Source organism: Heloderma suspectum, chromosome 15 (assembly GCF_057233095.1).
Source record: "Heloderma suspectum isolate Gila_16-S chromosome 15, 16-S_ref, whole genome shotgun sequence".
Lineage (NCBI taxonomy): Eukaryota > Metazoa > Chordata > Lepidosauria > Squamata > Helodermatidae > Heloderma > Heloderma suspectum.
In genome coordinates, this window is record NC_139472.1 from 17,025,844 (window position 1) to 17,052,278 (window position 26,435).

Sequence of the window (26,435 nt, forward strand, 5' to 3'; positions counted from 1 at the left end):
GGCTAGTAACCAGTGATAGACTTATCCTCTCTGTGTCTATTTTTAAAAAGCCATTTCTTCTGGTAGCCATCACAACGGTGGGCGTACCCCTCGGTAGAATATGCACTGAGCGAGGGACTTCTATTTATTTTATGCCTTCAGGTTTGGCAGTGCTTGTTACCAGCGCACGTCTGAACTGCCACGGGCCGCTTGGCTTCGTTTAGCGGGTCGATTCTTTTGTGCAGTGCTGTTGGTTGTAATCTGGATGGGTTGCTTGATTCTGTGGTGTGTTTACTGTTGCTGTGTCCCTTTCTTCTTCTTTGCAGAGCTCAATCGAGCCTGCAGTATCAGTTGAGACTTTGGCTGACGTACCTGAGCACGTACTCAAAGGACTTCCTGAGGAAGTGAGACTTCTTCCATCTGCTGTTGACAAGACACGGCTTGGTAAGTGAATCTAGAAATAAGTCGCATAAGGAGAGACGGCTGGAACTGAATGTGCGTGGCCTAGAAAAAGATCGCGGAGAGATGCTGATGGGTCTTAAGATTCAGAAAAAAGAAGTAATCTGATTCTGCTTATGAAGGCAAAGGTAAAAATCAGTCAAAGAAAACGACAGGAACTTAGTTGTAGGTAAGAAGCTAGGAAGAACTTCTTATGGGGGTACCCATAATAAATTATTGCAGTACATATCCAGCCCTTAACAGGAGTGCTCTTCTTTAGGGTTCCAGACATCCTAGATCAAGAACCTTGTTTCTTTCTTACCCTCCTGAAAGCTTTCCCTGCTGCCCCCCCCCCCGTGTGTGTATACATACACATTCTCTTTCTCTCTCCCCCCCCCTCCCCTCCCTGGACCCTAAGGCCATCTTCTGAGTCCCTTCCCTGGATGCCCCTGTCAAATGAGGTCAGGTGGGTGGCTTCTAGAAAAGAGAATCTTTTTGGTGGTGGCACACAGGTAGAATGCCCTCTCCAGAGAGACTCGCCTGGCATCCACGTTTTCATTTCAGTGCCAGGAAAAGACCTTTTTATTCTCCTATGCTTTCCAGTCCCTCCGTTTTTTTTTTAAATGTGCTAGTGCTTTTTAGATCCTTGCACTACTGTTCTCCACTGCTGCTGTTTTTACTTTGGTTTCCTTTGATGGCTGTGACGTTATGTTTTATTCTTCTATTTTCCTGTGTTCTCTCTATTTTATGAACTGCCCAGGGAACTCCAGCTTCTGGGTGGTGTATAAACCTGGTTAATATATACGTATGTAGTGCTGAACGGCTCAGGATTGGGTCTGGTGGCCAATCCCGAAGCCAAGTGCTTTATTGCTGTCTAGCTTGGCGGGGGAGTATTTCATGGGCAGGAACACTTTTTTTAACCTCGTGACATGCATTCACTCAGCCTTAATGCTCTCCTCTGAGATATGCTAAGCCCAAGTAGGTCTGTTCCACTCCCCTCTCCATTGTCCTTTTTTAACCTGGCGTCTTTAACATACCATGGCTCACCTGTCCTCTACTGTACACCTAATCTCTAGAGTCTCACAAGCTGTTCTGCACCCGGTTCCTTAAGACCAGGAGTGGGCAACTTGCGGCCCTCCAGATGTTTTGACCTACAGTTCTAACCAGCCAACGGTAAGGGATGATGGGGGTTGTAGGCCAAAAATTCTGGATGGCCACAAGTTGCCCACCCCTGATTTAGACCTTGCTCTTTCCTCCCCTGGTGCAGATGTAAGAGCTCAATAGAAAACAACAGGGAAATCCAAGATTTCAAAATAGCTGTCACTGGGCAGCAAGGCGTGTAAAACCATAGTCAAAAGCAGCAGGCCCTGCCAAACCCGAGTCAAAAGCTGCATGTTTCATTGGGGCCTGGACAAATAAATTCTGGGATGATTTGCCCCAGAATTACCTGGTGTCATGAGCTGTTTTTGGCAAACCACCCCAGTCAGGAAGATGAAATCTGAGTGGCTGAAGTTAATGGGAGGAGACAAACTTACGCAGAAATTATGCACAGCTCTAAAGCCCTCGTACATATCCCTGCCCACTGGGTGTTTTGCAGATGAAGGATGCCATCCCAGAGATGGGGTGAGGAGATGAGGAGCTCTAGAGCAACCCTTGTGTTTGGAATCGACTCTGTGGAGGGGTATTAACAGAGCTGTGGACCAGGCCTAACGGGGCAGGTTTTGTCTCTATGCTTGGCGGCCAGAAACATACAACATCTTACTTTTGGACCTTTTGAAGCTTGGATCAAGTCTTGTTTTTTCAGAAGCAGATTTTATCAATCCCTTGATGCCTCTGTTCCAGTCCCAGTTTAGGTAGCTCTCAGTAGTAGTAGTAGTGTTGTTGTTGTTGTTGTTGCATTTCTATACCGCCGCATAGCCAAAGCTCTCTGGGCGGTTTACAAAAGTTAAAACATTAAATACAATATAAAAAGTTTAAAAGCCATTTACAAAAAAGCACATAAAAGCACACAAACCATATACACAAACAACATATAATTAAAAACAACATTGAACTATCAGACATAACTAAAGACACATCCAGGACCGATTAAAACTCATCATGTGCTGCCAAATGCTGATGGCTTTTACTGATTATTTTCTCTTTTGCCTGCTTTGCCATTAGTATGTAACATTTATGGTATGTTAATGCCCCCCCCACACACACACACAGCTTAGACATTTTCGACGTTCCAGGTCAATACATTGGTTCTCACGTCTGTCTTGCAAAAGAAACAAGTTTTACCTCCTCTGCTGTTCTCCTTCATGTTGCATGTAGCCAGGCAAAGCTGGGGGGGGGGGGATTTATGCCACCCCCTTGATATCTGTACTCATCTTTGCACTGTTTTGAGGTATGCAGAATCAAGCGGGCTAATTGCAGTTCCTCATTTGATCTTCAGGTGTCTGGGCAACAAAGCCAATTTTCAGAGGCAGAAAGTTTGGACCATTTGTTGGTGACAAGAAGAAAAGATCTCAAGTGAAAAGCAATGTGTACATGTGGGAGGTAAGGAAAGGCTGATGAAAGACTGTATTTATTATTTCCTTAAAAAAAAAATAGCCCAAGGCAGCTAAGGGCATCCCTGTTGATTACACATTTTAAAAAACTAAGGTGTGGGCTCTCCCACACTGGAGGCATTCAAGACGAGGCTGGACAGCCGTCTGTCAGGGATGCTCTGATTTAGATTCCTGCACTGAGCAGGGGGTTGGACTCGATGGTCTTGTAGGCCTCTTCCAACCCTACTATTCTACGATTCTATGATTCTAAACAGTATTGAGATAAAAGCACAATCTAGAAAAGCATACACCAAAAATATGTCAACACCAAAGAAAACAACAACTGCAGACAGAACCTCATCTCAATAGTGTAAAATTTATTATGTATTTATTTATTACATAGCGCCCAGCTGGCAAATGCCCTCGAGGCATTTAGTAAATCCAGTAATAGTATCATCCAGTTGTTATAGGCCAGTAGTAGGGAACATGTGGTCTTTCAGAGGCTGCTGATCCGCAACTCCTAGCTAGCATACCAATGGTGAGGGATCATGGGAGTTGCAGTCCAATAACATCTGGAGGGCCACATATTCCCTGTCCCTGTTATAAGCCAACGGCCTTTCTAAAAACATTCTTGCCATCCACTGAAATATAAGGGCATGAGGTACCAGAGGCGGTATGCCTCTGTTCACCCGATGCTGGGGAATATGGGTGGGAGGGTGCTGTTGCACTCATATCCTGCTTGTGGGTTTCCTGTGGGTTAGGCAAACTCATGGAGGAAAAGGCTATCAATGGCTACTAGTCCTTGATGCCTCTATTCTACCTCCAGTATCGGGCAGTATGCCTCTGTATGCCAGGTGCTGGGGAACATGGATGGGAGGGTGCTGTTGCACTCCTCTCCTGCTGGTGGGTTTCCCATGGGCAGCTGGTTGTCTACTGTGTGAACAGAATGCTGTGCTAGATGGACCCTTGGTCTGATCCTGCAGGGCTCTTCTGATGTTCTTAAGGGAGGGAGGGGGCAAGGCGAACTTCTTTCAGGAGGGAGTTCTAAAGACTTGACATGACTACAAAGACTTCTCTCCCTGATCATGGCCTGACAAACTTCAGGGATAGCTAGAAGACATCAAAGGGCTTCCAACAATTACCCTAATGAGTGGACAGGTTCATGCGGGAGAAGGTGGTCCTTTAGATATCCTTGCTCCAAACTATAAAGGGTTCTAAATTCTAAACGTCATCACCAGCGCTGTAGGCAGGCCAGGGCAGGCTCTTCAGTGTCTTGGGCTCCCCCGCCCCCCATCCAGCATCAGCTGCTGTCCTGAGAGGTGAGCCAGTGAGGTCTGGAGGACAGAACATGTATCTCTGATCTCAGGAAGCCTGGGTCGAAGTTGAGCTGCTGAGGTGGTTGCCATCTCAAGACCATGCCCCAAAGCATTTTGGGCTTTTTAGTTTAGTGGGGGAAGGTCTGCAGGGTGGGGGGGTGGGGGGCATGCTAGAGACTTATGCAGTGATGCATGTTGTGGATAAACTAAAACAGAGGTGCTCGTCTCCCTCTCTCATAATGTTAGAACCTGGGGCCAGCCAATGAAATTGATTGACAGGGGATTCAGGGCAGGGAAAAGAGAGTTGTCCTTAAGTGTCACAAGATGGGATGATGGCCACCAGAGGATAGAACAAAATAAAAGAGGATGGGACATATTTGTGGAGCCTACATCTGTCAGTGGCTGCTTGGCTTGATGACTATATGGAACCTCTGAGTTCAGGGCCTGTCACTGGACATCAGTTGCTGGAGAGTAGCCGTAGGAGAGAGCTGTTGCCTTCGTTGCTCTGGCATCTTTGCAAAACGTCAAAGGAAGGGTCTTTCTACAGCTATTGGTTAGCAACTGAGAGCACCAAAAATACTGCATGCCTTTCCTGTGTGAACTTGGCACATGGGTAGTATAATCAAAGGGATATTCTTTGTCTTGGAGTGGGTCAGGGGAGTACCATTGCTTTAATATGCTGGCAGCAGTCATAGACATTGAAAATATGTCCTCTGGTTCTGTAAAAAGCAAAATAACCCACTTCAAGTGTGTCTCACGTAATGCTACATACATGTAATGCTACATACATTGCGGAACAATTATTTGTGAGTGGCAGCACCATAGGCTACCTGTGATTAGTCTGCCTAGCAGAAAACTGAAATTAATTTTCAATAATGGAGAAAGAATTTGCCTCCAATTCATTTCTGAGCTGGATTGCATGCATGGTATACATGCATCTTTTCTTTTGCATGGTATATGAAATGGTTATAAAACAGTCAGTGAAACTTGGCTTTTTATAAATCCTGCTCAGTGGTTTTTGAACAGTTGAAAAGCACACATGAATCACTTTCTCTATTTTTGCCTCCTGCTATTAAAGTTGCCGTGCTTTATTGGTTGTGATTGTTTCTAAACCTTAGTGACTTTCCAACATAGGTTGCAGGCAAGGTTTGTTTTTGTTTTTCTTTCCAGCTCTCTGAGGTCAAGGAAAGAATTACTGGCCCAGTTTCTCTTGCTGCTGCTGTACAGTAATATGAGAAAATGTGCCTTCCCCATAACTATTAAAGACACTGTCCAAGATGGAATCAGGTAGAAATGTAGGGCCTGTAACACATGTCTCTGTCTCTTGCTACTTCCAGAAACAAAAGCTACACACAAAGGGCTTTTAAAAGGGAGCAGTCTTCTAAATAATTTCTAGATCAACTTTAATTAAGAACTGGATCCTTGTTGGATCATGCCAAGGTCCATCTAATCCAGTATTCTGTGTGGCCAGACGGATTTCTTGAAAAGTTTACCAGTGGGCCAGGAAGGCAAAAACCCTCTCCTGTACCCAGCATCTAGTATTCTGGAGTATATGGCCCCTTAAGCAGGGAAATGAATGTTGTAGGGCTGTTGAAGAATCTAAGAGTGGGTTTGTTTGAAGTTTTTGACATCAGGAGATAAACTTAAAATTTTGTATCTAGTGCAGAACTTGATCGCCTGTGGTGGATTCCTGAAAATTCTTTTAAAACAAGTCCCCAACCCTCATGGCTCCAGAGTTTTAAAACCATGAAAGCTTGTCTTTGCAAAAAAAGAAAGAAAAACCCTTTCTTGCAGCTTATTCTGCTTATACAACCCGACTCAATTTTAATACAAATACAGTAGTTAAGATAAAAACAAGAATGGAGCAATGCAAGTTGCTGCCTCCATAGCAACTCCACCACCACCACCCAGCAGTTGCAGCATTGCACACGAATAACACTCCTATGCTACCCGTGCATAAAAGACATCAGTCAGCATATGGGGGATGGCAGAACATCCCTGTGCCCAGTATGGTCCTACACACATAGTGTACAACCTGGCAGCAAGGGAGAAACCACAGTGCTTCCCCCACGAGCCTCCTAGCATGGTGGAGGAAAGGATAGCACCACAGCCTCAAGGTCCAGATCTTCCTGTCAGGGTGGAAACTGAGTCAATAGAACCCCATAGCTGTTCTGATTCTGAGGAGGATCAGCAATCCGTGGGAGAGGAGCCAGCTCATCCCTCACAGGCACAGCAGCTGGCAGAGATTCCTCCTGCTGGCATTCCTGAGATAGATAGTGACCCTGGCAGTGAGAGAGTGTGGGAGGGGGGCTTGCTAGATGCTCGACGCAGACGCAGGGAGCGACGAGCAATGGAGGGTGCGGAAAGGAGGCGTAGCACCCATTTGGCACGCAAGCAACGGCCGCGTCCCGTGGACCCAAGGGAAAGAGGGAGGATCTTTCCCTAGCCCATAAGTTCAGGGTCTTCAAGTGATTCTCCTTCAAACGGGAACCAACTGCCTACCCAGAGCATAGGCTACTCTGCTTTTGATTGCTTAGTCGCTGGTGATTAGCATCTGAAAGAGTCATTAAGTTGGAAAAGGATTAAAGCCTTGAAAAGAATCCTTTCGTCTGTGTCTTGAGTTGGTTATTGGAGTGTACTGAAAGAGGCCGCTAGGGCACTCCTGACACTTCCTTCTCAAGTTCAAATCCTCTGACAGACTAGATCGCAGCAGCAGTCTTGGAACTCCCCCTCCTTTTGTGGGGCAAACAGCCAGGGCCAGACAACAGTGGGAGGGTTGGCATTGCAGTGAGCAGGCAGCCAATCCCACAGCCCAGTGGGTAGGGGGGCTTTCGTGGAGAATGCCTGGGCTTGTGTCTCGCTTTGCAAACAACGCCCCAGCACAGAAAGCTGTCAAGATACTCATGCGATGCATAGGTGTCCTTGCCCATCAGAGAGGAACACATGTTTAAAGAGGAGACTGGAAAGAAAAAGGGAAAGAAAGGAAGGACATCCTCACATAGCGCATAGTTAAACTATGGAATTTACTACCACAGGATGTAGTGATGGCCACCCATTTGGATGGTTTTAAAAGGGAGTTGGACAAATTCCTGGAGGAAAAGGCTATCAATGGCTACTAGTCCTGATGGCTATGTGCTACCTCCAGTACCAGAGGCAGTGAGCCTATGTACACCAGTTGCTGTGGAACATGGGTGGGAGGGTGCTGTTGCACTCATGCCCTGCTTGTGGGTTCCCGGACGACAGCTGGTTGGCCACTATGTGAACAGAATGCCGGACTAGATGGGCCCTTGGCCTGATCCAGCAGGGCTCTTCTTATGTTCTTAGGCTACAACAGCAGCTTCACAGCAGGCAGATTCGGGAGCTGCCTGTAGGCCCGTTGGGAAAACAGGAAATGGGGGTTCAAGGCCTTCCTTGTGGGGAGACACTGAGGCAACCTCAAGGCAAAACTCGCCTTTTCAGTGGGTCCTGGCAGTAACGCTTTCAGATGAAGGGGAGGAGAAAGCAAGGGTTGGAGGACAATAGGCCTAGAATGCAAGCCTCCCACTTCATACTCATGGAATGGCTGGGAGGGGGACCGTGATGGGGCCTCTTTAATCTCCCAGAGACCACTGTGTGACTTTTTCCCTTCCCTCCCTGACCCTAAATGGACCCAGCCATATAAAACACCCACATTTTGAAATGGGTAAGACGTGTGCATACCCTTGTGCTGAATAACTTTGTTCTCCTCCCTTCTCCTCCTCCTCCTCCCTGACAACATCTGAAGGTCTATTACCCAAACTTGGGGTGGATGTGTGTTGATGCCACAGATCCAGAGAAGGGGAACTGGCTGCGCTATGTGAACTGGGCTCGTTCAGGAAAGGAGCAGAACCTCTTCCCTTTGGAGATCAACAGGACCATTTACTACAAAACCTTAAAGGTAGCAGTACCGACACGTCTGCCTTAATTGTCCTTAATTTCTCTCTCTTCTAAAGAAACTGCTTTTCCATTGCTGCTCTGTGAAGCACAACCTGATGAATGCGTGAGGAGCCGTAGCACAGCGGCAGAGACATGCTTCCGATGCAGAAGGTTCCAGGTTCAGTCCTTGGCATCCCCAGCTTGAAAGGGTCTCTGGCATTGGGGTTGGGGAAAAGACCAGTCTAAAACCTTGGAAAACAATGCCACAAGTTGTTGTTGTTTTTTCCATGGATAGGCCATGTTCAGCTAGATAGGGCAAAGGCCTGAGCTGATATAAGGCAGCTTTGTGTGTTCAACAGTTTCTTAGTGATTTTGGGACTCTCCCTTGGATCTTTTTGAGATAGCCAACAGTTCAGTGATAAGAGGACCTGCCTTGCATACATGAACTTTAATTCAGGGTAAACCACTCTGAGTGATGAAGACTCAGTGGAAGGATGAGGTATGAATAAGGGATTCGTTAGAAATAGATTGTGCACTGGCTGGTGTCACCTGGGGAGTGGAGACAGGTCCAGTTGGCCATCTCCTCAGAAGTAAGAATGCTTCTGGAACAGCAGTAGGCTCCGTTGCCTGGCAGAGAACCAAATGGAGCACTCTGGAGTCCTTCCCAACAAACCAGAAGTTGGACTACTGAGCAGCTGAATGGTGGGCATTCCCGGCTGAGCAAGCGGGGAGGAGACTGAGCACAAGCGTTAATGCGAGAAGGGGACAACCAGAGACAGGGATGGAGGAGTGAGAGTAGACCCAAGAGACAAAGACAGAGTTGAACAGTATTTTTTTTTAATTTTATTTTATTATTAAATTTATTAATCGCCCATCTGGCTGGTCACCCAGCCACTCTGGGCGATGTACAACATATAATAAAACAGTTTAAAACAATAAAATTCTACAATAAAAACGTTTTCTAAAATACCCTAACCCACCCCAAATGCCTGCCTGAACAACCACATTTTTAATGCATGGTGGAAGCTCATTAAAGAGGGGGCATGGTGGAGTTCCCTAGGGAGATAGTTCCACAGAGTGGGGGCCACCACAGAAAAGGCCCTCTCCCTTGTCCCCACCAGTCTAGCTGTCCTGGCTGATGGGACAGAGAGAAGGCCATCCGAGGCTGATCTTGTTAAGCGGCCTGTCTGGTGTTGCTGGAAGCGCTCCTTAAGATACGCTGGGCCGGAACCATATAGGGTTTTAAAGGTCAAAACCAACACCTTGAATTTGGCCCGGAAAACAACTGGTAACCAATGCAACTCCTTCAGCACTGGAGTGATGTGATCTCGCTGGCGGCTGCCTGTAATCAGGCGAGCTGTTGTGTTCCGTACCAGCTGCAGCTTCCGAACTGTCTTCAAGGGTAACCCCACGTAGAGCGCATTACAGTAGTCTAAATGAGAGGAAACCAGGGCATGTACTACCAATGGGAGCAGATGGTCGGGAAGGAAGGGGCGCAGCCGCCGTATCAGATGGAGTTGATACAGCGCTGTCCGGCTCACAGCTGACACCTGAGCCTCCATGGACAGCTGGGAGTCCAAAATGACCCCCAGGCTGCAGACCTGGTCTTTCAAGGGTAGCCGTACCCCATTCAACACTAGGTCAACATCCCCCAGCCTCCTCTTGTCTCCCACCAAAAGTACCTCCGTCTTGTCAGGGTTCAGCTTCAGCTTATTCCTCCCCATCCAGCCACTCACCATCTCCAGACATTTGGACAGGGATTCTACGGCCAACCTTGGTGAAGATTTGAATGAGAGGTAGAGCTGCATGTCATCCGCATATTGATGACACCGCACCCCAAACATCCTGATGATAGCCCTCAGCGGCTTCACATAGATGTTAAATAGCATCGGGGAGAGTATGGAACCCTGTGGCACCCCACAAGTGAGTGGCCACGGGTCCGAAACCTCCTCTCCCAGTGCTACCCTCTGGTACCTGCCGGAGAGGAAGGACCAGAACCACCGCAATACAGTGTCTCCAATGCCCAACCCCTCCCTGCGGTCCAGGAGGATACCGTGGTCAACAGTATCAAAAGCCGCTGAGAGGTCGAAGAGAACAAGGAAGGAGCATTCACCCCTATCCAGAGCCCTCCTCATATCATCCACCAAGGTGACCAAGGCCGTTTCTGTCCCATGCCCAAGCCTGAAGCCCGACTGAAATGGGTCTAGATAATCAGTTTCTTCTGTACAGGGGAAGAAGAGAGGAAAATTCCAGGGAAAATATACAGGGAGGAGGCTTTAAGGTGGGCTTGTTGGGTAGAATCATTAGAGGTGGGGAGAAGCCTGGGAAATGCCCTGCTGGGACTTACCAGCCCGGAGAGGATACAGCCAGCAGGGAAGATGGTAAACCATCTGCATCCCCAAATGTGAATGATTGGCAGACCACTTTTGTCCAGAATTGTTGACCCTCCTAAACAAACCTCTTTAAACTTACCTTTTAGCACAGTGCCCGTACGGCCCAGGGGTCAGGTCGAAAAGAGAGAAATGTACTTCCTGTTTCTAGCTGGGAATCCTATCTCTTCAAGGGCTTTATTTTCTGGAACTAATGAGGGACCATACATTTACCTGCAACCTGGACATAAAAAGAATGATAGAAGACCATTGTCACCGTGAATACGTACCTGACTAAAGCTGACTAAAGAGCTCAGTCTTTGTGTGACCTGCAACCCTCAAGGTTTCTGAATGGAGCCTCTCGGTTCAAGTTTATTAATAGTCTGCAGACTTTCAAATTTCAAAAACAGGCAGGAAAGAAGGAAATGCAAGCAGACCAAGAAGTCCACTAAGATTGCAATTTTCAATTATTAAAAAATAACACTAGATCAAAACAAAATTAAAACAATCAGTACCCCTTCTATAGAAGTTGGTTAGAGGTTTTTATAGCTTGGAATACAAATGTTGCAACTGATTCAGTAACATAAGGTTGTGTATCAGAGACCAGAAAGGATTTTATTTATTTATTTATTTATTTATTTATTTCTATACTGCCCAACAGTCGAAGCTCTGTGGGCCGTTCACAAAAATTAAAACCAAACATCACACAATACAACAATTTAAAATATATAGAACATTAAAACCACAATATAACAATACAACCACAATAAAACCTAGCAGCAGTGCAGGAGTTTAAAATACAGGTTTAAAACAGCAAAGCTAAAAGTCTAGAAAGCTAAAATGCCTGGGAAAATAAAAAGGCCTTCACCTGGCGCCAAAAGGAATACAATGTAGGTGCCAGGCGAACCTCACTAGGGAGCTCATTCCAGAGTCGGGGTGCCACAGCAGAAAAAGCCCACCTTCTGGTAGCCGCCCACCTCCAGGATGTATAATAATACTCCAAAGGTCCTGGGAAAGAAGCAAAGGACAAATACTTACAGACCAAGTTGTCTTCTATCTATTATTGGTAAACTCTTTGCATGATTTTTCTACTATAAATTAGAAGCCTGGGCTGAATTTGAAGGTATTTTTGGAACAGAACATGCTGGATTTAGATAGGAACTGCAGATCATTTTGTAGGTTTAAGCCTACAAAATGTAGGTTTGGTGAAGAAATATTCTGGACTTTTCAGAGGAAGGCTTTTTTGTCTGTTTTTGTATATCTTAAATCTTCAGTTGATTCCATCTGTAAGAAAAAACTTCAGGGAAATTTGTCTCAGATCCTTCATCCCCCTCCCTCCCTCCCTGGCAAAAAGAACTTGGTTTTAATATAATTTATATTTAATAGATTATGGTCTTTTCCAAAAGTGTTATAAAAGTTAGATATGTCTTGGATGGGCATCCCATAGACGAGGTGTGAGCAGACTGCAGGCTTGCAGAATCTGCTTTGTTTTTTACTCGGAATCCAAGATACACCAACCAGCGGCAGTTGCAAAATGCATACATTTAAAGAAGTCTGAGCCCAGGAATTTGTTTTGAGTACCACAACTGAACAGAGGTTATAGTCCTTCCACGCAAACATCTATTCCTTGTTACACTGCTCCCGAACTTCCTTTATTTCCACAGTATAATTTAGCGGGACGGTCATTCTGTTGCTGCTGTTTAACCATCTGGAGTCAGAAATCCTACCAATAGTTGGATGTCCTAATCCTTCCCATAGCTGCTTATTCTTGTTGCCTCTTTCTCCCCTGTTTGTGTGTGTGTGTGTGACTTGTCCCGTCCTTCTAGACTGTAAGTCCTAAGCCAGGAATTGTCTTATTTTAAGTTTGATTGTACAGTGCCTGGTAAAATGTAAGCAATTACCATATGATAAGAAAAATTTGGTGGCTGTCATGCTCCAGTTGATGGGCATATTGTGTTTTTTCTACTATCATATTACTCTGAATGGCTATGAAAGCACAGCAGTGGCATGAAGTCTTCTGCTACCCTCCCTTCCCAGTGCTATTCGTTTTTGCAAAAAGGAGGAAAAGAAAGGAACGGAGAAAGGGAAGGCTTCTGTATGCATTTGAGGATGTGCTACAGTCACTGGCATGCAAGCCCAGGACCAAGGGATCAGGCTTGGAGGGGTGGGGTGCAAACTGTCCCATTGCAAATGCATTTTGTGGCTGACATTTTATTCATATAGCACAGCCTTGTAAATGATCCCACAAAAGCCCCTTCCTCCAAAACCAGCATGGAAAAATAGGCTGCTAGTCTCTTAGCGTCTTAAAACAAAAAGAGAGAGACCTCTGCCGAGCAGTCTGGTGGGGAAGGGCCCGATCATCCCACCCCCCTAGGCCATCCTCTACTTTTTCATGCTGATCAATGGAGGAAGAAGCTTTACTTCCTTCGTGGCTAGCACAGACCCCAAGTGAGCTGATGGAGGAGGAATGGTTCAATTCACTGCTCACTCGCCTTCATAGAATCATAGAAGAGTAGGGTTGGAAGGGGCCTACAAGACAATTGAGTTCAACCCCCTGCTCAATGCAGGAATCCAAGCCAAAGCATCCCAGACAGACGGCTGCCCAGCCTCATAGAATCATGGAAGAGTAGGGTTGGAAGGGGCCTACAAGACCATTGAGTTCAACCCCCTGCTCAATGCAGGAACCCAAGCCAAGGCATCCCAGACAGATGGCTGCCCAGCCTCATAGAATCATGGAAGAGTGGGGTGGGAAGGGGCCTACGAGACCATTGAGTTCAACCCCCTGCTCAGTGCAGGAATCCAAGTCAAAGCATCCCTGACAGATGGCTGCCCAGCCTCATAGAATCATAGAAGAGTGGGGTGAGAAGGGGCCTATAAGACCATTGAGTTCAACCCCCTGCTCAATGCAGGAATCCAAGTCAAAGCATCCCAGACAGATGGCTGCCCAGCCTCATAGAATCATAGAAGAGTGGGGTGGGAAGGGGCCTACAAGACCATCAAGCCCAACCCCCTGTTCAGTGCAGGAATCCAGGTCAAAGCATCCCTGACAGATGGCTGTCCAGCCTCGTCTTGGATGCCTCCAGCGTGGGAGAGCCCACTATCTCCCTAGGTAATTGGCAAGTTGCTAAATACAAGACTGATATGGCACCATCAATCTGTGTGGCGCTTTTTACAGACTACAAGAGGACAGGTCCCTGCTCCGAGGAAAAACATGTTAAAAGAAATTTATTTGCCCTAATGTGCAGTAGATGTGGCAATTGATTTCTGCTGGTTTTATTTCCTCTTCTGTGTTTTTATTTAGTTTATTTTGCTATTTGTATTGTATAATGTTAGTTTTTAATGTTGCTGCTGTCCTTGTTACTTTTAATACTGTTAGCAACCTTACTCATTTTTAATCGAAAGACATCCCTCCCTCCCTCGCTCGCTCTCTGTTCTCTAGATAAAATATTACCTGAAAAGTGTGTGTTTTACCTTTCTCTGACAACTTTATATATTAACCTTCTGCCATAATCACAATTCAAACAAAATGTTACTGTGCCTATTTGACTGAAGCATTCTGTGTTCTGAACTATTTGGAATAATAATAGAACATAATTTTAAATATATATGTGTGTGTCTCACATCAGGACTATTGTATTCTCCCCGGGCAGTTAAAAATCGTCAGCCTTGTATATTTGTCTCTTCTATAATTATAATATTTTTTTTTATCTTAGTTTGTAACCCTGATGGCAGGGCGTCTTTCTTTCTTTTGATGTGAGCTGCTTTGGGAGACAACAATTGTCTGAAAAGTGGGTTTAAAATGCAGTAAATAAATATCAAACTCTTGAAAATATCATATCATCCCTTTCTCAAAGCAACTAGGTAGTGCATTATCAGTAGGATATAACAAAATCTAATTCTTTCAGTAATGTATTTATTATGCTTGGAGGGGAGAAGTCAGATGGCAGTTGGCCCAAGGCAGAGGGGGCCTCCACTGTCTAGCCTCTCTATCTATTTCGGCCAGGGGGAATAGCTGGAGTTAGACACTGGTCATGGAGCAGGAACCAAGCGGCAACCAGTCGCTTACTCGATTGTTGGAAAACTGACATCTGGTTTGCAATTCCACGTGTGTGCATAAATAAATAATAAATAAAAAAATAAATAACATTAGGGTTGAGCCAATAAAATACTACCTTACCCTTAATGTGTTGTATTGATTGCTTCCATCCGCATCCTCTTTTGTAGCATCTATGATTCATAGGAATCACCCCCAAAGTACCTCTAGGTAGGGATGTATGGACCATGTAAAATCCACTCTGTCTGTGTTTCGCGGATTGTCAGGTGCTTTTTGCTCCATCGTCTGTTCACAGGCGGATGCAGATTTTTTATTTTCACCACGCAGAAAATATGCAAATAATTCCGTAAGGGGTTCACAACGATTTGCATAATTTACCTTAGTATGAAACATTTACCATATTGCCCCCCATTCCATTCAACTTTCCCCCCTGTATATTTAACAGTCTCAGCAGAAACTTGCGTATTTTCTTATGAATACATTTGCATAAACTTGGGGGAAATTAAAAAAAGATCCAAAGTCCATGGACTCCACGTGGCCTGAGGAGTCAGTCCACAGTGGATTCCTCAGGTCGGATCCTTAGAAATCCAAGCTCATTTTAGTCTGCCTCAAATTTCTCTAGCATCCCTGCCTCTAGGTACATTGGAATATCAGTGTGACCTAGGGGTGGACTTGTGGAACCTGAGGTCTTATCCCTGTCCAGCCATGAACTCGTTTGTCAGCCTTTGGGGCAATTTAAAGGAAGGTGTGCTGATGAATAGGATGAGGATAATAAAGCAGTTGCCTTACTGTCAGTTCAAAGTGTGTCTATACTGTGGTTCTCCTACCCAGGCTAAAATCTTTTTGCTCCTTATGGCAGTGTAGTTATATGTAATCTGTGCAAAGCAGTGTGTGTTGTGGGGAACGGGATTAGAAAGTAGGGAATCTGAGCTGTAAATCAGAAGCTGAAAGGCAACATGGTGGAGGCAGTTCTTGGGGACTTTCACTCTTTCCCCTGCACGCCCATCATTTTTTATGTTTCTCATTTTATTGTTCTGCATTTTGGTAGCTTTACTTTGTCACCTTTCTTTTTTTAACCACATTATTTTGAATGTATGTGGGTGTTTGTTTTTTCAATTTTGCCTTTTAAAATGTGTAGTTTTAATGTTTTACTTTTTTGTTTTTTTCAAGGCTTTTTTGTTTTAAATTGTCATACACCGCCTTGAGGGCTTTTTAGCAGATAAGGTGGTTTATAAATGTGAATAATAAATAAATAATAAATAAATAAATATAATCAATAACGAATATCAAAGATAAGTGTATGTCGGTATTGGGTTCAAGTATGTGACAAGTTGGCCATCCCCTCTTGAATATTTATTGAAAGGTATGCGGTGGGGGCAGAAGAATATAAATGAAAATAAATTCATTTTCAAGGTGGCTGTTGCATTTTAAGAGTTACAAAGTAAAATCTGTAAAAGTCATAAAATCATAAATATCTCTGGCTAGTAAGTCTCACCATAGTCCAAAGACTGAGAAAGGTGTGGGGGGAGTGAAATTGACAAGGGTCTTCATTTAATCGTGTTAGTAGTCAGTTTCATCTCCCCTTGGGGGAAAAAATCCCCTCTTGTCATTTTGCCCACAGTGATGTCAAAAAACGTATCCATCTAGCTGCCTATGGTACTCATGCAGCTGTGTTGCAAACCATCCTTCAAATCCCAGGTACTTCTGGTTAGCAAAAGTGTGGTCTTTTCCCAGCTAATTGAGAGCAATTTGTGATTTGATCTTAGCAAATCTGGTTATGTGTTTCTGGGATGGGGAGGTTTAGTGGTGGTTGTGGATCAAATATGTTCTACTAATTGTGCTTGGCAGCACATTTCAGATGTTTAAAGTGCTTCGCACCTTATCTTCATTGTAATACTTACAGTAGTCCTACAATTAAACTAGTAGTAGTATTCTCGCATTGCAGATGGTGGGTGGAAGGAACAGAGACTTCACTGCACCAAGGGAATTCATGGATAACATAAGTCATGATACGGGTTTTCCAGGAAAAAAAAAAGTATCAGAAAATTTTTCACTGCCCTGAATCGATGGAGATCTGATTTAGTGTGTTTAGTAATATATAAAGCTGCTGTACTCCAAAATGGACTATGTGTCGATCTAGCCAACTATTGTTGTTCATTGGCAATGGCTTTCTGGGGTCTCAGGCACAGGTGTATAGGAAATTGCCACCTGTTGAATTTGGCCCATCTATCAATGCTGTGTGTGTGTGTCACACACACACGCACACCTCTATCTGTATCACTCCAAGTCAATAGTAAATTATTTGACCTATCTGAAGTACGCATGTTATCCTGATTAACTCTGTTGTTGTTCAGTCATTAAGTTGTGTCCGACTCTTCGTGACCCCATGGACCATAGCACACCAGGCCTTCCTGTCTTCCGCTCTCTCCCGGAGTGTGCTCAAGTCCATATTCACTGCATCCGTGATGCTATCTAGCCATCTTATCCTCTGCTGTCCCCTTCTCCTTTTGCCTTCAATCCTACCCAGCATCAGGGTCTTTTCCAGTGACTTTTCTCTTCACATTAGGTGGCCAAAATATTTGAGCTTCAGCTTCAGTATCTGTCCTTTCAATGAGCACTCAGGGTCGATTTCCTTTAGGATTGGCTGATTTGACCTCCTTGCAGTCCAGGGGACTCGTAAGAGTCTTCTCCAGCACCACAGTTCGAAAGCATCAATTCTTCGGCGCTCAGCCTCCCTTATAGTCCAGCTCTCACAGCCATACGTTACTACTGGGAAAAACATAGCTTTGATTATACGAACCTTTGTCAGCAAGGTGATGTCTCTGCTTCTTACTATGCTGTCCAGGTTTGCCATAGCTTTCCTCCCAAGGAGCAAGCGTCTTTTAAGCGTCTTTTCATGGCTACAGTCACCGTCTGCGGTGATCTTGGAGCCCCAGAAAATAAAATCTGTCACTGCTTCCATTTCTTCCCCTTCTATATGCCAGGAAGCGATGGGGCCAGATGCCATGATCTTAGTTTTTTTAATGTTGAGTTTCAAACCAGCTTTTGCACTCTCCTCTTTCACCCTCAACAAGAGGCTCTTTAGATCCTCTTCACTTTCTGCCATTAGGGTGGTATCGTCTGCATATCAGAGGTTGTTGATAATTCTCCTGGCAATCTTCCGACCTGTGATTCATCCAACCTGGCGTTTCTCATGATGTACTCTGCATATAAGTTAAATAAGCAGGGCGACAATATGCAGCCTTGTCGTACTCCTTTCCCAATTTTGAACCAATTGGTTGTTCCATATCAGCTTCTTACTGCTTCTTGAGATTAACTCTGTAGACTTGTGTAATTCATCTGTTAACTGAATACACAACAAAATTAAGCATTGTCTACAGCGACTTGCAGTGGCTCTATAGTATGGACTAAGTGCACTTAGTGTGGTGAAATATTTGATTAGAGAAAAAAAAACTGAGTGCACTTAATGCAGTTTAAATGTTTATATTCAAAGTTTTACTTGCACATTATGTAGAGTTCCTGGAAATACTTTAAGACTGAGGAACGTATAGCCCTCCTGATGTTTTGGCCTACAACTCCTATCTCCCCAAGCCAGCTTAGCCAATGGTGAGCGATGATGGGAGTTATTGTAGGCCAAGACATCTGGAGGGCCACATGTAGCCCACCCCTTGCTTAAATGTTAGGGGAATGTAGGCATTGGCCTGGTTTTGCACATCACAACAACCCAAGTTATTGATAAACCTAGTACACGCTTGCCTGATCTTTCTCACTTCGAATGGGAGTGGCTCTGTCCCTAGGTTATTGGTCATGACATGTGAACCAGGAGCTCTGGCTTATCTCTCTCCTGACAAGCCAGGGAAATAACCCATGAACAGACATTGGGTTATTTCTCAGGCTTGTTGGTGGAGAGACAAGTTAGAGTTCCTGGTTCGCACATCACGACAAAACACAGCGATGCAGCGTGCAATGGGAATGATCAGCCGGTGTGCGCCAACACACTGACACCTTCACAAAAATGTTTTTTAAAAATAGGTTTTTAAAAAGCCTGGTTGTTGTGATGTATGAACTGGGCCTTTGGAAATTGTAAACATGATCAATTTAGCATGCCTGAAGAGCTGTGCACATAAATAATGTGCTTCCTATGATGAAAGCTTTGATTTGACGAACGTCGTATCAAATCTAGTTGCCCAGTTTTATTTCAGTTGTGTTCATTACGCTACTAACCCATTTCATGATACAATGCATTTCTTAAAGTGGAAACATTTTGGCAGAAACATGTAGTAATGCAAAAAGTTCCAAAAGCACTTCAGTTTCAGGGGGGGGGAAATACTAGCTCATATCACTGAGCACGAGAGCAGAAACTGACCGAGCTTAAAAAGAGATGGTTTGATAAAATGTTGGACTAGAATATGAGAAGGGCCATAGCTCAGTTATCTCTGGCATCTCCAGGTAGAGCTGGGAAAGTCTCCTGTCTGGAACCCTGGAGAACTGTGCCAGTCAGTATTATATAGAATATAAATCAAGATCTATTGGTAGATCTCTGGGTAATTTACAATAGATTGGCAAGGATGCCTGACTCCAAATTCTTTAACAATACTAGCAACAAAATGAATCCCTCCCCTAAATTATACTGCTGAAATAAAAACATGCTGTAGGTAACCAGGAATGACTTTTTGTGCCTAAGGACTGTGAGCTCCATTCAGTTCTGGTATTGAAAACAGATTCCTGAGCTCAGAATTCTTTAATTCTGTGTGTGCATCTTTTGTACCTGGCTCTGGTTGGTGGATCTTGGTCTTATAGGCCCCTTCCAACCCTGCTATTCTATGATTCTAATTCGTTGAGAAGGGGCTTGTCTGTTGATGTGCCTTGGTTGTGAAAGTTTCCTTTGCCCCCCTCACTTAGCCTTCTGCTGCCCGGTAAAGAAGTTTCTTTTTCAACAGGCATTGACCTGCTAGGTTACAGAGTTTTACCGAATTGGTTCAATGGTTGCTTTTATCTGCTGCTGTTTATTTTTAATTTTTGCGGGGGGTGGGTGGGTGGGGTTGTTTTGATATACTGTAAGTGGCCACACGCGCAAGATGTAAACATTATGAAATACATAAATGAAGTCTTAAGTGGACAGGAAAAAACAGAGAAGTAAATATATCTACAGAAGTCGAGTTGGTAGATAACCGTTGGAAATCTTCTCCTGTGTGTATCTGCCTGGAATTTAAGATCTGAACCAGGTGTCCCTGCGAGGCAAAGCTGCTATTGGTGAGAGGGCCTTTTTAGTGGTGGTGCTGTCTGTCATTTTTAATGTATACCTTCCGTCTCGTAGTAGCAGAGTAGAAATAATGGCCCAGTGGGAAAGTTTAAGACAGTATGTGATAAAATTGGAATCTCAGTATCCTTCTGCTGAAGTCCTTTTGGCCTGGAGACTTTAATGCAGGAATAGGGAAGGATAACTCCTCTTTGATACGCTCTGTCACTGGAATGACTTTTCCCCAACAGGCAAAGAAAAACCAATGTTTTTCTATTACCAAAGAGAAGACCTTTTTGTTTGCCATGGCTTTTAATGTGTTTTTGTTTCATAGTTTTATTGATTCCCTTCTGTGTTCAGTTTTGTTTTGTTTTTCAAATTATCGTCTCTGCTTTCTTTTGGAGATTGGTGTTGTTTGTGAGCCGCTTTGGGTACCATTTTAACAGAAAAGCAAACTAGCGCCGCTTAAAACAAAACAAGCAAGATTCCATTTCCTTTCAAAGGGAGGCGACGTTTGTTGATACTGCTTGTGTTAATTCTGTTTTCCTCCTCGCCTTTCCAAACGTACTTGTCAGAACGAGTCGATGTCGGTCCAGAAGTTCTAAAAATAAATGCAAATCGGGTTGGTGTCTCTCCCCCGCCCCGCCCCCCCGCCTGCAATCTGCAGTCTGGTTAAAGTTCTTCTGCTGAATCAGACGGCAAACAGTTGAGTTTTAATGAATCCGCAAGTCACGCCGTTGCACTGAATATATGCGGTCCTCCTTCCAGCAGAGGGGTTTGGTATAGCCTCCTTCTCCTTTCTCTCTCTCTCTCTGTCTTTTTCTGTGACGCTGCAGTACAGCCGAATCTGCTTGCACCAGCCGTGAAGGGTTAAAGAGTCCTTCCTGTTTGGCCAGACAGGCAGTTGGGAAATCCGCTCTCAGTGCAGAGTACAGCTGTTTGTGATCCGCACTGGCAAGCTCCACGCCCTCTGGCCCTGCGCCTGCTCCTCTCCCTCTTTTTATTAGCAACCTTCTGTTTGATTGGTGTCTTGTTGGTCTCTTTTATTCCTCCAGCCAATTGAGCCAGGCGAGGAGCTCCTGGTGTGGTACAATGGGGAAGACAACCCAGAGATAGCAGCCGCTATTGAAGAAGAAAGAGCAAGCAATCGGAGCAAAAGGAACTCTCCCAAAGCCAAGAAAGGTAAGAGGGTTTGACTGCCCGCCCGCCCATCTGTCTCTCTCTATCCGTGGAGAAAAATCCAAGGAGGCAAACATCTCGGGAGCGGTGCGATGAGACGCACAAACTTTCCTCTTTTTCTTCCGCCAGCTCCTGCTTGCGGCATTACGGGTCGCTCTAATCCTTTCTCAGTTCGGAGTGTCTCTTGCCAGCAAGTACGTCCGTATGACCTTTTCCCAGGCTCTGCCGCCCACCTGCTTAGATCACGCAGTTCCCAGTCTTCCAGTTAAAGGAGTTTTTTTTTCTCTTATTACCTACCCCCTCCCCCTGCCCACCACCACCTTCCCTCCCCTTGAAGTAGGACAGTAACTTCAATTTCTTCGGATGTTACCGGTTTGTGTGTGTGTGTGACATATCTGATGTGTCTCTAGTTTTGAAACGACAAGTTAGTTAAAAACTTTGAGGAAGAGGAAATGACGTGCTTGTTACTTCAGTTGCTTTTAGGGTTTTAATATTGATCATTTGTCACGCGTGTTAGGAAAACGAAGCGATCGTTTTGTTTTGACAGCATGGAAACGTTTTAGCTGCCCTTGGTGTTTGCTTTATGGCACTTTCTTTTAGCAGATGTACTCTGCAAATGATGATCTCAAAAGTTTAAAAGCACTGAGGTTTTTTTTTTAAGAGCCTGCAAACATTTATATTTTATACTCAAGACATTTATTATTCATTCCCAGTAGTGTTAACTGTCACAAATTCAGTTAGCAAATGGCATCTTAATTTGTGGAGAATTCTAAATGTTGAATTTGTACAGGTTGTTCTTAGGATTTTATTCCGGTCTGGTGTTGAAATTTGGGTGATGACTCATCAAGACACAGCATCTGCATTTATTCCTTCATTATGGCAGTACTGTTTGCAACACTGCACTTGAGAAAACTGGGCCTGTGTCTTTAATTTTGAATTTCTCATTGTGGGTGGGGTTGTTTTTGAAATTAATGAGAAGCTGTTATGCAGAAACATCTCGTATTGTAGAGGTAAAAATCAGTCTATATTTAGTGTAGAAAGTGGAAAAATAGATGTCCTTCTGTTTGCATATTCAGGACATTTTAGTTTTTAATGGATTGAAGAAACGTTTTTGATAGAAACAAAATTGGGGAAGGTGAGAAGGAAGAAACCCCAGGGTATGGGGTTTTTTGAGGACAGCAAAGGAAATATTTCAGAACGATCTTGAATGATATATGTCAGGGTTCTATTTTTTAAAACCTAATTTTGCAAAGTGGTTAAAATATAGGTGCTCCTATTCTATAACAACTAAACTTCTGTGGCAGCATGCTTTGAGTTAGAGCCTTTGGGTTGAAGCTGCAGTTCTGACAGTGATGGGAACAGATATATATATATATATATATATATATATATATATATTCTCTGAAGAAGCTAAAGTTATATGTCAATTTCTCCAGCAGAGCCAGATGGCCAGTTTGTTTGGTGATTGAACACATATATGTGCTCAGATGCAATGTAGTGGACAGAGTATTATGTTTACTTTTCTTTCCAGAAAATATACATCCAAGTTGTACTCCTAAAAAAAAAAGTTGAGCTTTTCTTTTTTGGTTTTTCCCCCCGTTTTTTTTTACTTCTATTGAATCCAAATTTCAGGAGCATTACTTTTATAGTAACTGCATTGCCTTTATTCAGGTCATGTTAGTTATTGGGGAAAGGTTAGGGCGAATCTAACCAAAGATGGCAGTGAATCATAAAAAGTGGGACTTATTTTACAGTAAACATCAGGCTGTACATTGGAAGACTGGGCAGCTAAATAACCAGGGCCTGTTGGTGCTGGTTAGCTAGGATTGTCTGGGCAAAACAAGGCAGAATAGTTACAACTTCCATGCATTTCTTTTTGAGTGTTTAGACAAATGTGTTCAACACCCATTTCAGTATGTTCCATTAATTTTCTAGTTTTTGTAGTGGGTGATATGAAAAAGCTTTCAGTAATGCCTGGAATTCATAACAATTTTCTGGTGGCATTTCTAAGACAAAACCACATTTTGCTTTCACCATTTTTGTTTGTTTATGAAGTACCTAAAGCTGCTAGGTACTGCACAAAAATCAGAAATGACATAGGTCCTGTTGCCTGCAGGCTTACAACCTAAAGGTAACGACAAGGCACAACAGAGAGGAAAGGAGTGGAGAGCAAAAGGGAAGGGGTAAATCCCCTTCAGGAAAATCCAGGGTAAATATCTGTCCCATCTATTTATTTATTACACTTCTATATCGCCCAATAGCCGAAGCTCTCTGGGCAGTTCACAAAAATTAAAACCACAAATAACAGAATAAAAACAGTATAAAATGTAAACACTTAAAGCTACAATATAAAAATACAACCAGAATAAAACCTAGCAGCAACAGAGATTTGAAATACAGTAACAAATTCAAAACGACTGGAATGCTAAAATGCTAAAACTCCTGGGAAAATGAAAAGGTCTTCACCTGGCACCTGAAAGGGCCATCTTCCTGGCAGCCACCCGCCTCACTTCCTTTGGCAGGGGCTCACGGAGAAGGGTCGCTGACGATGATCTTAGGGTCTAGGCAGGTACATATGGAAGGAGATGATGCTTAAGATAACCATGCTGTTTAGGGCTTTGAATGTTAATACCAGCACATTGAATCGGGCTCTGAAATGGACTGTAGTGGTGTGGCCTCCTATGGTGGTTCAGGAACGCAGTCCTCTCCATCCAACCCTTTGGGCCCAACTGCTGATGGGTTGGAGGGTCTTGGGCCATCATCCACCCTTATAAGTTCTGAAGTAGCTTGAGCTAATCAAGGAAGGATTCCTTGGAGTCACCATGAGAAGCTTTTTTGGTTACTGCATGAAACAGTTCTAGGAGTTCGGAGGAACCAAATGGCCATCGATCCCAGGTGAACTGATGAAGGGGCCAGGTTATCTGAAGGGTCACCTCCTCCCATATGTACCTGCCCTGACCTAAGATCATCTTCAGGGGTTCTTCTCCAGGATCCCCTGCGAAAGGAAGTGAGGTGGGTAGCAACAAGGAAGAGGGCCTTTTCTGCTGTGGCACCCCGGATGTGGAATGAGCTCCCTAGAGAGGTCCGCCTGGTGCCTACACTGTACTCTTTCAGGTGCCAGGTGAAGACCTTTTTTATTTTCCCAGCATTTTATTTATTTATTTGCCCAGCGTTCCTAGTCTTTTAGCGCCACCATTTTAAATCTCTGCTTTGCTGCTGGGTTTCATTCTGGTTGCACTTTTATATTGTCGTTTTAAGCATTTGTAATTTACAATGTTTTACGCTGCACCTAGAAGTTTTAATGGTTGTGAACCGCCCAGACAGCTTCGTCTATGAGGCAGTATAGAAATGTAATAAATAAGGGGCCCTGCTGCTGCCGCCATCTCTCACCTTCCGGTGCGCTCAGGTGGAATGCCAGCATTTGAAGGCTGCTCAAGGCCCTCAAGGCCACACGGTTCAGAATCACTCCACGGAGTCCCTCAAAGACTAGTGCTACAGATTCTGTCTGTTCCTCTCTGTCAAGAAATCCAGTGTTGAGCAAATGCAAGAGAGGAAAACAGTCGGGATTGAAAAGCTCCCACGACTGATGCAGGTTGTCCTTTCAGAATGACGAGGGTAGGCCAAAAGCTAGGTGGCCTCTGTTGGCATGGTCTCTTAAGGGACACCAGACCATACCAAAAGGGACAGGTTTTGCTTCTTCTCTGAAGAAGCTAAAGTTATGTGTCAGTTTCCCCAGTAAAGCCAGACGGCCAGTTCGTTTGGTGACTGCATCTGCGGCAGATGATCCAGCAGATCAGTATCTCGGCATAAATGGAGAACCATGCTAAACATAAACAGAACCATGCCTTCCATCCATTAGGCTAGATAGACCGTCCCATAATCGCTCTTTGCCTCTCTAAAGGATCAGCGTAACTTCCAGCTACACTGGTTCTGGCAATCACACAGAGACCCACGCAGCTGACCGTGCTCGGGTTTCCTGTGCAGAAATGGCCATGTAGGAAATGTGTAACTTGTGAAGCGATTGGGGGTGCATCAAAATGAGGGGCTAAGATTGTCTCATGCTATTTGCGTCAGGCTAATGCAGCCATTAAAGGCAAAACTAAAAGCAAACCTGAAGTACTTTGGCCCATAATGAGAAGACAGGATACCCCGGAGAAGATGCTGATGCTGGGGAAAGTGGAAGGCCAAAGGAAGAGGGGCTGACCAAGGGCAAGATGGATGGACGATATTCTGGAGGTGACGGACTCAACCTTGGGGGAGCTGGGGGTGGCGACGGCCGACAGGAAGCTCTGGCGTGGGCTGGTCCATGAAGTCATGAAGAGTTGGAAGTGACTGAGCGAATGAACAACAAAAAATGCAGCCATTGGGTTGTTGCTGTGTTTCTTCCTCAGTCTGCTCTCCTGTGTAGGACCTGAGTGGAAAAAAGCAGCTGAACAAAGATCCCTCCATGGTTTGTTTGGTCACCAAAAATGGCCCTCCAGCATCTCTCAGAGCTGCAGATTCAGGAACATTTTGAGGATAATCAAATTGTACTCTTCCCTCCCCCACTCCTAATGTATTATTTATATGTCTGATATGTTTTCATCCTGCCTCTTCAAAAGGTGGTTCCAGGGCAATGTACAGATAAACACAAACTTATAAAAACAAGACAACAGGATAAAAATAACAGCAACAAGACTAAAACCTCTATAGCAGCAAAGCAATCCAGTTAAAATACAAATCTAAAAGAAGCATAAATTAATAGCGACAATGGTAAAATCACATTAAAGTGAATTAAAATGCCTGGGACAATGGAAACGTTTTGACGTGTTCACCACAGATGGGGTGCTACCACTGAAAAGGCCCTTTCCGAGCACCCACCTAACCTCAACAAGCAAAGAACCTTGTCGAAGGGTCTCACCACGTGATCTAAAAATATGGGGAGGTTCATTTGGAGCAGGTGATGTTTGACATACCCCAGTCCCAAGCTGTACAAAGCTTTCCACTGGCAGGAAGGGGGCAGAGTGACAATTTAACTTTAAATTGAGGGATGATTTTGAATGATATGTTTAGCCCAAACACAAAAGTTAAAGGTAGATAGTGAGAGGTTAATAATTATTTTTTTCTGTGCAGTTGTTTTCAAAAGAGCATTAAGATGTTGGATAGCTGACATCTAATGAAAAAACAGTTCTGTAGTTTTTGCATAATGTAGAAGGGCATGGATTGGAAAAGGTTTATGGCCTTTTGTGTGTGTGTGTGTGTGCGCGCAAACATGCATATTCACCTTATATATTTTAGCTAAACTGAGTTGTGACTAACTTCTGTTCCGTTGCTTTTAGTGGGACATCCAGTCCCTTCTTGCCCATGTTTCCTCAGATGCAAGTGTCATTGAGTTCAGTGGGGCTTATGCCCAAGTAACTCTGCATGGAACTGCAGTCTTAGTTACGACTTAACTTT

General features: G+C 44.3%; 1 protein-coding gene across 9 annotated transcripts in view; it reads left to right on the forward strand.

Annotated features, from left to right (window-relative positions):
* Positions 1-26,435, forward strand: part of PRDM2 (PR/SET domain 2) — a 95,711-nt gene that overhangs the window by 26,741 nt on the left and 42,535 nt on the right. For 7 of the 9 annotated variants that reach the window (XM_084821997.1, XM_084821996.1, XM_084822003.1 and 4 more), the window contains 4 exons: positions 306-423; positions 2,855-2,958; positions 8,028-8,180; positions 20,876-21,002. In XM_084821997.1, coding sequence (XP_084678123.1) covers positions 306-423; positions 2,855-2,958; positions 8,028-8,180; positions 20,876-21,002 — 502 coding nt within the window. Of the gene's footprint in view, positions 1-305; positions 424-2,854; positions 2,959-5,434; positions 5,552-8,027; positions 8,181-20,875; positions 21,003-26,435 lie in introns of all 9 variants that reach the window. The other 2 variants (XM_084822005.1, XM_084822004.1) reach the window with 2 other exon arrangements.